The sequence below is a fragment of the Centropristis striata genome, chromosome 10 (assembly GCF_030273125.1).
Source record: "Centropristis striata isolate RG_2023a ecotype Rhode Island chromosome 10, C.striata_1.0, whole genome shotgun sequence".
In the NCBI taxonomy this organism is placed as follows: domain Eukaryota; kingdom Metazoa; phylum Chordata; class Actinopteri; order Perciformes; family Serranidae; genus Centropristis; species Centropristis striata.
This window is the reverse complement of record NC_081526.1, coordinates 18,565,026-18,576,146: the sequence shown is the minus strand read 5'-3', so window position 1 is coordinate 18,576,146 and position 11,121 is coordinate 18,565,026. Positions and strand designations below refer to the sequence as shown.

Here is an 11,121-nt window from a genome sequence, read left to right as displayed (position 1 = left end):
TGAAATATTGAAGAATATCTCAAAACCTATTTATTTATGTTTAACTTGATAGGTGGAAACATTTTTTTAAGCTTTAGAAACATTTGGCGCATTGCATCTAAAGTTCAGACAGGGCATTAACTTGACTTTTGATTGATTTAAGCAGTCAAGAGAATGACTACCCAATGCCAAGGACACCCAGGGAGGCGGCTGCATGATGCTTAGTCACTGGAAAAAATGACTGATGATCAGTGAGACCAGAACGCAGCAGCTGCAGGATAGACAACCACAACATAAACACTGCCAATTGTCAATCCTAGCCCACCAACGGCACAGAAAACAATGAATTCTTGAGAGGTAAGAGGCCTAAAATAACCAATTAGTAAGTCCTAGAATGACTTTGCAAGAATGGGATCGGTTGTTGTTTACAGTCAGGAAGTCCTTCAGAAGAACACCAACATCTGCACTGACCTTTCTAGCTCTATAAGCAGAAAGTGATGTATTGAGTCAGTTAATACTGGTAACCAAGAGCTGGACTGATCAAATTACTATATTTTTTGTTATCGGTTTGGGATTTTGACAGATTTGCTAAATAGTCCACTATTATACATACTTTCATTGTTCTCAACATAAGTTAGACCTGTGCAAACAGTCCGTATATGAAACAACTCAATTCTCCAATCACATCTTGGCGTGAATAGAGTTTGACACCATCGATGACACATCATCTAAAATAAACTGAGGACACATAGGTCATCTGTCCTGCACTTTGGCAAAAGGTTACAAAACCGAGTGTTACAGTATTTATTATAAGCATCAACTTGGTTTTACATTCCTGCTACAATACCTGAAATGTTTTCTCAAATTAAAATATATATAAAAAAAACTTCCAGATCAAACATGTTTCAATTGAGCTATACCAACAATATTTTTCTGGACGTTCACTGTTCAAAAATGCAGAGCCAATTTTATATAGTTCATAATATGTACAATTTAACAAAAATATCCAAAGGACCAATAAAAGAAAATTGTGTTGCGCTTTAAGATGCATATTTTGCTCATTAGCAGATGTTGTTGGATCATTTTGTCTGAGCAAGGACATGATCTTCTTGTACAAGGATTTTACTAAAATATCAAGTGTTCATCCATTCATAGCTCCAACTGTGTCAATAAGTTCTATTGTCCGGGTGATTTTGTCCTAAAATAAAATGTAAATGTAAATTTGAAAGAATAATGCACCCCTGAAATTATTCTTTGTATTTCAATTATGCACCCAATGTTATCATGAATTTTTTTGAAAACTTTGTTTTTCTAGCAAGCAGCCACTGAATGAAGGAGAAATGATCCGAGGTCCTGTGCAAGCATGTGATAGTTCATGCCGAAGTGTTTAAAACAGTAAAGTTTTAAGTAAGTAGTGAGCATATGACTGAACGAATGGGACATGCATTAGACTGCTCGAGTTGTGAGAATTTATAAATCGTTTTTGTTCAAGGCAGCGCCCAATTTTCTACATTTTATGATTCTTCATTAACCTTAGAGGCAGGTGAGAAAACAATATTTTCTTTAAGAATATAAGGTTATATAAGATGAATAATTGAGGATTCCTTTCAGACTGAACAATGGAGTAAATGTGAAATAAAAAAACAAAACTATGAGCCAGAAAATGCTAAAAAGCGAGCTGAATAGTTCTCGCTGTAATTCTTTGTGAGCTTGTTACTTTACATTACACAGTCATTCAATTCAACGCTGGAGTAAAAAAATACTGATTGCTCAGTGTAAGTGGCTTTGCGGTGCAAACACATAGAGCCAGTATTCAGATGGATAGTTATTACACTGTGCGGAAATATTTAAAGTAAGCATATCTAGGACTTCATTTAAAGTGGTTCATAGGTCAGCTGTTACATACCACAGAAAGTAGGAATGAGGCAAACCGTGACAAAAGGATAATCACAAGACCAAAGCATGTGACGAAATGTGTCATGATGACAAACTTATGAATAAAGGTAGGACTGTTTGTTGACTTTGTAAAGCAGCTTCCTGATTTGAAACATTCCAATAGATCTGAGGAGTTAAATGAGGAGCAGTCAACCCCACAAACTTGATTTTTTGATAGTCCTACTTTGCATTTCTTGCTATTCTGCTCCACTTTCCCTTATCTAAACCACTCACTGTGTGCTCCTCTCATATGGTCTCGCCTTTTCTTGAAGAATCCCTTTGGCTGTCTAACTCTGGCTCCCTCCTCTCTACTCCTGTAGCTGCTCATCATGCTCCCTGAAAATCATCAGGGACTGTGAGCTCATGTGACAGATTCTGCCCCCTAAAGGACTAAAAAAAGAATAACTGACATTACAAGCAAGAAACCCTATAAGCTCACAATTATCTCTAGAGAAATCATACAGAAGACAAATCTAGTGAATCACCTGAAAGAAATACTCATTCATGACACGCTGCAGTTCACCTGAAACAGATAAAAACACTTTATTTCAATGATTATTCATAGGGACTGAAAAGAGGAGGGAATATTGTGATTTTACCCTCCTTTCTGCATGTTTCAGTCACCATCAACCATCATCACTTGAACATTCTGCTGCAGGCACCACGTTAAAAGAGAATACTGGACTGTACACACAAGGGGGCAATAAAAACTGCCACAGCCAGTCCGGCAATACTGCAAGGCCACCGTGGGCTGGAGTCACACACAGCTGAAGAATGAGTCCATGTACAGTTCCAAGTCAGACACTTTCCTGACTTCTGTGTTTTGCTGAAAAGGAAAACCGTGCACAAATTTCAGTTTAAATAATTTGAGTCTCTTTAGTTGTTCAATGTCCTTCTGAAGAAAGGTCATGTTTTTTTTTTTGTTCTTAGTTCAGACGTCTTTTGTAAAATAAATTATCACAGAAGAATATAACGTCCTGGCAGCGGTCTGCCCACATCAGCATCACAGGAAAGAGGAGAGGGCCATCCATCAACAGACCTCAGTCCCATCCTCATTTCAAGCTTATGTCTGGAGGCAGAGAAAACAAAGAGCAAGGGCGCACTCTTGATCAAAGTCAGAGGTCATCATCTCACACGCAGCCGTGACATCATCCACTCAAGACCCTGGCACAACCTGGAGGAGAACAAGAGGGGGTTGTAGAGGAACAGGGGAGAGGGAGGACAGAAAGGCATTAAGATGACAGCTCTGTATGTATACTGTATGAAAATATTTCTCCTACATAGAAGCACATGCTTTCCATTTTTACAGTCTAATATACAAAGAGGGAAAAGTAAATGCAGTTCTCACCCCTCCCCAGTGAGGGCGCAGCAGGCCTGGATGTGCCACTGGTGGTCTTTGACAGAGGTAAGCTGGAGGCTCTGGGAGATTTCGGCCACAGACATGCAGCCTTTCACATCCTGCTTGTTGGCAAAGATCAACAACCCTGCCTTTCTTAAATCCTGGAGGGAAAGATAATAAACATCAGCGGACAGGGCAAAGTATTTCAAAGACAATACATTATGTATACGGTTCACATTATCATCTAAAAAGCTAAAAAAGCTTTGAAAACGATTGCTTTGAGACTAAAATTGAGCTATAGCTAATGAACTTTAATGTGTTGAAGTTAACAAAACATAATTACCACTACAGACATCTGCTAATTTTGCTTATACCTTTATATGACAGGTTGTGACTTTAACCGGGTCTAGCTTTTAACTGATTACTTTACTATTTATTTTACTATTTATTTATTTATTCAACTATTTAGTTATCTATTTATTTATTTAGTTGTTCATCACATTGTTTGTATTTTCTTTCCCGTTGTATCTTAGTTTTCAACCTGTCCTGTTATCTTTTAGTCTTTTAGTTTTTATCCTGTCCTGTTGTCTTTTTTAGTTTTTAGCCCCAGTGTTCCCTCATGGGGGCCTCTGCACTGGGGTATGTGTTCGATCTGCCTGTGGGGATGTCGTCTCGGAGACTCCCAGGGCCCGGGGTGCTAGGCGGCTCTACACCATGTGTGGAGTCTGCCCCAGTCTACCCGGGTCGTGGTGGTCTCTGTGGCGGCGCCCTCTATGGCTGTGGGCTCTGCCACCTCTCAGTGTGGATGCTCCCACAGGTTGCTTTTTCCTCATCTGGATCCTCTGTGTCTTGCCATGTCTCTACACTGTCAATCAATATGTGCTGTGTGCGAGTCTGAGTGTGTGTTTGTGTGTGTACCTGTCTATGTGCGTGTGTGTAAGTATGTGTATGTGTACGTACAGATGTGTATGTAGGGATGGGAGGGGTGGGATTTGTCATTTTTATTGTCCGTTTTTTATTCTTGTTTTTTGTAAAGCATTGTGTTACATTTATATGTATGAACAGTGCTATATAAATTAAGTTTGATTTGATTTGTGGGTTATATAAGGTTGCATAGCATTTATCAGAATTTGCACTGTAAATTGACATGGATTACAAACTGCATTAAAAATAATATTTCATGACAGAGCACTGTCAGTGATATCATATTATTTTATAAATATATATATATATATATATATATATATATATATATATATATATATATATATATATATATAAATAAATTGCTTAGCTTATAGTGGTGATAATGGTGTAACAGACCGTAGCTGATTGATGCATCCATCCAAAAAATGTCTTTCAGGATTATGTTGATTTTTACTCACTTCATGTGCTAGCATTCTGTAGAGTTCCTCTTTGGTCACTGAGATCCTCTCTCTGTCTGTGCTGTCAACCACCACAATAACAAACTATTCAGAAAAGATGGAAAGAAATAATGGAAAGTTAATAGAAGAATTCTGAATCCCAACTTTGCAAAAAGTGTATGCAGAGCACCATAAAATGGCAGCCCATTCACACTGGAGTGCACTGTAATAACAAGGTAGCAGATATTCTCCAGTATTTATTTAAAAAAAACATCAAAGCAAGAAAAAAATCTTGCATACCTACAGTAGCAATGTCTTTGTGGTTAAAAGTTTAAGTTTTAGCCTCACCAATATTTGGAAGTCTGATAAGAATAAATCCAATATTAATTGTTATTACCATGAACACACTCAGGTAACAATAAATCTTAATCCGGATCCCTTCAATCTTTTTTAGATAATTGCTAAGTGGGACATTTCTCGATAAAGGAATTTTCTGGTGGACACTTTTGGTGACAAACTGATACGTGAAAGGGCCGGTGCAGGTTTTTGTTCCAACCAAGCAAGAGCACACTTGATATGACAAATCAGGTGATTGAAGGCGACTGAATGTTGAGTTGGGTGTGGTCCTGTTTGAGTGGAACGAAAACCTGCAGCCACAACTGCCCTTTCATGTATTACTTTGAAACCCCTGCTACTACTTTTCCAGCATTTCTGTTATGTTTTTTTTGTGTTACCTGTTGACCAACATATAAACCAATTAAAAATGTCTGCAATAAGCTGGTAACATAAAAAAAATAGCCTAGACAATTTATATTTTATTCTAGCTCTCAAGTCTAGCTCTCATTCAAACAGTTCTACTGTTTTTGTGCTGTGTTTTCATTGTGTTTTCACATCTCAACTTGAGTCACTTTTGGTACCAGATCCTTTTCTCAATTTTGTTTTCCACTGCACAGAAAACCCATGGCACTCTCAGCTGATTGCCACAGTGTCGAAAGTCAAACTGCTGTGACGTCATCTTTAACTCAACATTCGTCTGCATTTCATAATTTGTACAGCATAGTGTACATAGTGGTCCGGCATAGTGTAAAGCATAGTTTACGGGTTGCAATTTTTAAAAAATCTTGGTTGGGTGAAATCAAATTTGGAGTCACTATTAATGATAGCTTGCATATTTAAAAATTGCTGTTTGTGCAGGATATTTTGTGTTGTGCAAGTGACAATTATCTCTAAATAATCAATGGTCAGATGTGTTTTAAATCCACCCAGTAGTAGTATCAGTTCATCTCCCTTAGAAACTCACCAGATGTAGAAACAACATATTTACCAAAACATTAAAGAGTGAGTCAAATGAAATTGAGTCAAACCATAGCATGCAGTGGAAAAATGGAAGAAGTTGGATGCTGTAGGACGCACCACAATTCTTTTTGATTAGGCAACCTTACCTCTGTGTTTGTGTAGTATGTATTCCAAGATGACCTTAGGGACTCTTGACCCCCGATGTCCCACATCAGGAAGTGAGTGTTGTTGACCACAATCTCCTCCACGTTGCTCCCAATCGTAGGAGAGGTGTGTACCACCTCATTCATTGAACTATATCATTCACGATGGGGGTGAAAAAAACTTAGTTAGTGGGTGACACTAATATTCAATATTCACAAAATGACTATAACCATTTATAATACATTAAATGGATGGATACAACTGTAAGAACATATAAAGAAGCTTAGTGATAATGTGAGTGAGTGGATACTTACAACTGGTAAAGAATTGTGGTCTTGCCAGCATTGTCCAGGCCCACAATAATAACTTTGTGCTCTGAAAGACAATAAAGACACAGTGACGTCAATAGGTAGGCTGATGACTGACTGATGTATGACTCTCCTGTAAGGCGAAGTAATCTGTTTAAAAGATGTCTTTGGGGATTCAAACAATAGCCCTTTTTGTGCTTAGCATTATCCTTCAGTACCAAATTGTGTAGCTTCACACATCTAGCATAACTGAAGCATAGTGGTGCTGTGAACAGTGAACACTTTCACAGCTAAAGATGAGTTGGCGGGTGGTCTTAAGCAAGCTTGTACAATCAGCCTTGAACCCAGCAGCACTGTGGAGACGGCATTCACAGTGTTTCTCTCTCACACATACAGAGAGCCTCTACCTGTGAAAAAGACTAACAAGGTGTGACAACAAAGATGAATTGCTATCTTGCCGTCAATACTCTAAAGTGACAAGACAATAGTACAGTAAGATGTCATATTGTAAGCACAAGGATATGATAAAAAGGTAAAGGACACAAGATTGCATTTCATGATCAAAGTTTTGGTTGCTTCTCTATAAATCTTTTGTGACATTATGTCCAGCTTTTACAGCTTTTACAATTACACTGCCATGTCTCAGACTGTTTTTAGTTATGGCCAAATTGGAAATCAAAAGAATCTAGAGCATGACAGAAAGCACACATTCCACTTTTCCACCTTTCTGTTCATAAGCATATTGTAAAGTACGGCTTATCAGACTTAACTTCATGTTTAGTCTACAAAAACCTAGCAATTGCACAACAAGCACATAAAGGAATGTACATTTGGGATGCATGTGTTTCCTTGCTGATAAGAACTTAAAGTGAACAGACTCTAAAACTGATTTCAGGTAATGCTTAAAACTTTAACCAGCCTAGAACTCAATTTTGAAAGTTTTAAGTATATGCAAATGCAACTGTATAGTTGTTTCCAAGTGGGAAATCTTGTTTTTAGGACTAAGTACAGCCATGCAAACTATTTCATATATAACCGAGGTATTATAGGTCTGTTAATTATTATAATATATTTGCAACGCCTGGCATAACTCTCTGCAACTGCTTCTACCAACTAACTCAACTACATGGAAAGGCCCAAAGCACAAAGCTATTGTCAAGAGAGCCTCATCTCATTATACTTTTGGCCAGCCACCGCATAACAATGAAGTGAGTTTGATGGAGGTTTGGCCAAACACATAACCACAGATGTCACCTTGAATCTGAATGACGGGATACTTCCAAACAAATCACAGCATCAGACTGTTGATCGAGACTGACTTGTTCTTGAGCTTTGCATATTGCTATAACTTAAAGTCAATATATTAAATCTATATTCTGTAATCAAGAGCACACTTCTGTTTTCCATGAAACTAATTCACAAATGCAAGAATGAAGAAATGGGCAGCATTTCACTCCAGCCTTTCACAGATTGAGACAGTGAAGACAAATTTAACACAGTGAAAATGATTCATAAAATGTGCCAATAAGATGAATGTTTCATCAGTGGCTTGTAAATGTGCTTTTGAGTGATTATGAAATGTCTGTAATGCTGCATTCCAGGTATACTAGAGTGAAGAAGTATGGTTATTGGCCAAGAAGTTTTACTCCTTGAACGTCCTCCCTTGAATTTCTTGTCTACAATACACCTTAAATTTATTACACCGCACAATCCATCAATGTGAACTGTGCCAAAGGTATTTTCTATCTGTTAAAATAGATGATCAATGTCCACAGTACAGTTAAAGTACAACTGTTACAGTAAAACCTCACTAAAGCTGGGGAAGTGAAAGCAGACACAAAGAGAATTACAGAAGACAAAATGTGGGCCTTATCTTTTCAACTGCACCATGTTGAGCCCAAACAAAACAAAACAAAACAGTAACGCTTCTGTAAACATAACAGACTGTATGCATACATAGCTTACTACACTATCTTCAGTGTTTGGAGGTCACAAGTCAGTCTTGTGCAGCTGGAAGCAAAAAAATATTGCCGGAAAAAGGTCATGCAGGTGCCAACGTAGCTGCTTGCATAAATTCTGACTTAAACAGTAAACATCCTTTAATGTGGGCAGAAAAGTGGCTTCATGGGTTTCCTCCCACAACCATATGTAGGTCTGCAACTAACGGTTATGACATAACAGAAATGATATAGAAAAAAATACAAAAGACATTTACATATTGTTTTGACAATATATAATCGTTATATTGCCCAGCCCTTGGATAAATGTTTTTTAAAAATGGACAGAAATTAGAACAAAGCTATGGTAATAAGGAAGCCATCATGTTGAATAAGACTCTGCTACCATGTTTTAAAATTAAACAGTTAGGAATATGGATAACCAAGCTTGAAATGTCGCATCACATGGCCTCCCTCACTGTGAATGAACTTCTGTTGTCCCACTGGGTTGAATCAATCAACTGGGGACAGCCACGGTAAGACTTCCTGAGACTTGGAAGTGCAGCTGGGGCTAGATCCAGGGGTTACAATAAAACCCTTACAAACTCAAGTGACATGATGGATGGAAGCAAAATGGAGCAAAGATCAGAGATGATTTAACACATGCTTTTACCAATGTGCATGCCAGAGAGCAATCAAAGGGTGTTTTTTTATGGGACATTTCAAAAGGAAATCAAATGTTGGGTAGCGCTGCTGAAATAATTTAACCTTAATATTTACTTTTTTGAGGAATTGTTAGACGATACACTTTCAGAAAATTGTGAAAAATACCCATCACAGTTTCCCAGAGCCCAATGCGGCATCATCAGACCATTTGTTCTGTCCAAACAACAGCCCAAATTTTAAAGACAGTCACTTTACAACAACATAAAACAAAGAAAAGCAGCAAGTCAAGATACATTTTCTGTTGACTGACTAAACAAGTATTTGTTTTAGGCATGTAATCAGCAAACAAACATTTCTGTCAAGTACTCCTTCACTTACAATGTACAACTTAGCACTAAAATATATATAATAAACTTTACAGCATTTTTATTCACAGCTGACACTTTACAATATGTGAGTTCCATGTGATCTACTTTGGGGTCATAACCAACTATAGCTGGATAGCAAAAAAATGTGGTATTACCTGTTTTACAGCAGAAACATTGATTTTAGGATAGCTGTATTGCAGGCTTTACGTTGATAATTTCGTGTTATTACAGTGCATCAAAACCGTTTTGTCGAACCAAAAGCAATATTGCTATAGGCAACAGTAAGATTACAATATGAGCCTCATGTGATCAACTAAAACTGGATAGTAAATTGTAGTTATCCTTGTTTTAGAGCCTCGTGTGGATGGATTTTGGGTTATCTGTAGTGCTGGCTTTACACTGATAAGGTGGTGTAATTACAGTGCCAGTGCAAAGTCAGTGATTCACTCCGAAGGTATTCATTGATCCTTACTGACCTGAGCAACCTGCTGATGTGGCTCCCTTCAGTTCAGTGTGCTCTGCTTGTGTCGCTATCTCTAGCCATAACACCGGGCTGACAGTATACGTCGAGGACTCATGTTACGGAGGTTTTGCAATGACCTATCTGTTTACTGATTCATGGTCAGTATCCAGGGATCGACTTGGTTTCAGCTAACCTTCGCTCCATCCCCACAGAGCATAAATAATCGAACACTAAGTTAATGCAGAAACGGTGAGCAGAGTTTGTAGAAAGCGACCATTAAAAAGGGAAGCAATAACGTAATATGCGTGGTGTAAGGGCGGTTATATAGCGAATACATAAACACAGTGAATGACATTATAAAACCAAAATAAAACGTTTAAACGGCCATGTGTAGAAAGCTGTTTCCAGGCTAGTATAAACGGAGCAGACCCATCTTTAAATGCGGGCCTTATCTGACCACAGAGCACTCATGTCTCGACCTTTATATGATAAATACCACGACACCGTTCTTACCTTGGTGATTAAACAGCCTCCATAGCTTCGTGAATAGTATTCCCATGGCTGACGATGAGGGTTTTTTGATGCCAGCTTGTAAAAATCGGTTGTAACTTAGCCAGCTAGCCTTTGATGCTATCAACTTTAGCTAGCCAGCTAGCTAGCTAAACTACACAGACGAAGAGCTGTCAAGGCTTTTTAATACAACCGCCATACTGTGTGAAGTAACCTTAGTTACGTCTCTCCCGGAGGATGTAAAATTGAGTGTGACGGTAACTGTGTCCCGAAAACGAAAACAAAATGGGTAAACGGTGGTAGCTGGCATCAGCTGGCTGTTGTGAAGTGCGCTGCGCTAGTTAGCTGTCAACCGTGCGCATGCGCATTTGCACCGTCCTGTTGATACATAAGTGAAAAATTGAGGGGGGTTTCTACGTTAAAAAAAGTTTATTAAAATTCCCCTAATTAATTATAATGCAATAATTTACAATTACTGCAGTATATTGTTATTGTATATCGTCATCCTGTTAAAATGATTGCCTAAATTATTTTTTCAAGTTTTGCAGGAAACACAAAAAACTTCACCAAAAGTGTAACATAGTGGAACATGCCTTTTGAATAAAGCAAGATATAGTAATACTTTATTTTGAAGGTGTCTAAAGAAGAGTCACACAAGCCTGTCAAAAACATGACATGACAAGTATTGTGAGCATTAATGTTACTTCAAAGTGTCGTTAATGTTCATGACACATCCCATGTCATGTTTATGACACGCTCATGTCACTCTTATGTAGACACCTTCAAAATAAAGTGTTACCATATCTTGTTTA

At 38.0% G+C, this 11,121-nt stretch overlaps 1 protein-coding gene across 1 annotated transcript; it reads right to left on the bottom strand.

The window, feature by feature from the left end:
* Positions 1-769: 769 nt before the first annotated feature.
* Positions 770-10,656, bottom strand: arl5a (ADP-ribosylation factor-like 5A). Its single transcript, XM_059343618.1, has 6 exons — positions 10,313-10,656; positions 6,372-6,432; positions 6,060-6,207; positions 4,639-4,722; positions 3,263-3,414; positions 770-3,088 (listed from the first exon to the last, which is right to left on the bottom strand). Exons 1-6 carry the CDS (start codon positions 10,356-10,358, stop codon positions 3,040-3,042), a joined length of 540 nt encoding a protein of 179 aa, XP_059199601.1. The 5' UTR covers positions 10,359-10,656; the 3' UTR covers positions 770-3,039.
* Between the last annotated feature and the right edge of the window lie 465 nt (positions 10,657-11,121).

What these genes read in the sequence shown, in the direction of transcription:
- arl5a (XM_059343618.1), bottom strand. Translation starts at nt 10,358, where the DNA reads ATGGGAATACTATTCACGAAGCTATGGAGGCTGTTTAATCACCAAG. An exon ending in GAGGCTGTTTAATCACCAAG is followed by an intron (nt 6,433 to 10,312) that starts GTAAGAACGGTG and finishes ATTGTCTTTCAG; the next exon opens with AGCACAAAGTTATTATTGTG. An exon ending in ACAGAATGCTAGCACATGAA is followed by an intron (nt 3,415 to 4,638) that starts GTGAGTAAAAAT and finishes CTTTCCCTCCAG; the next exon opens with GATTTAAGAAAGGCAGGGTT.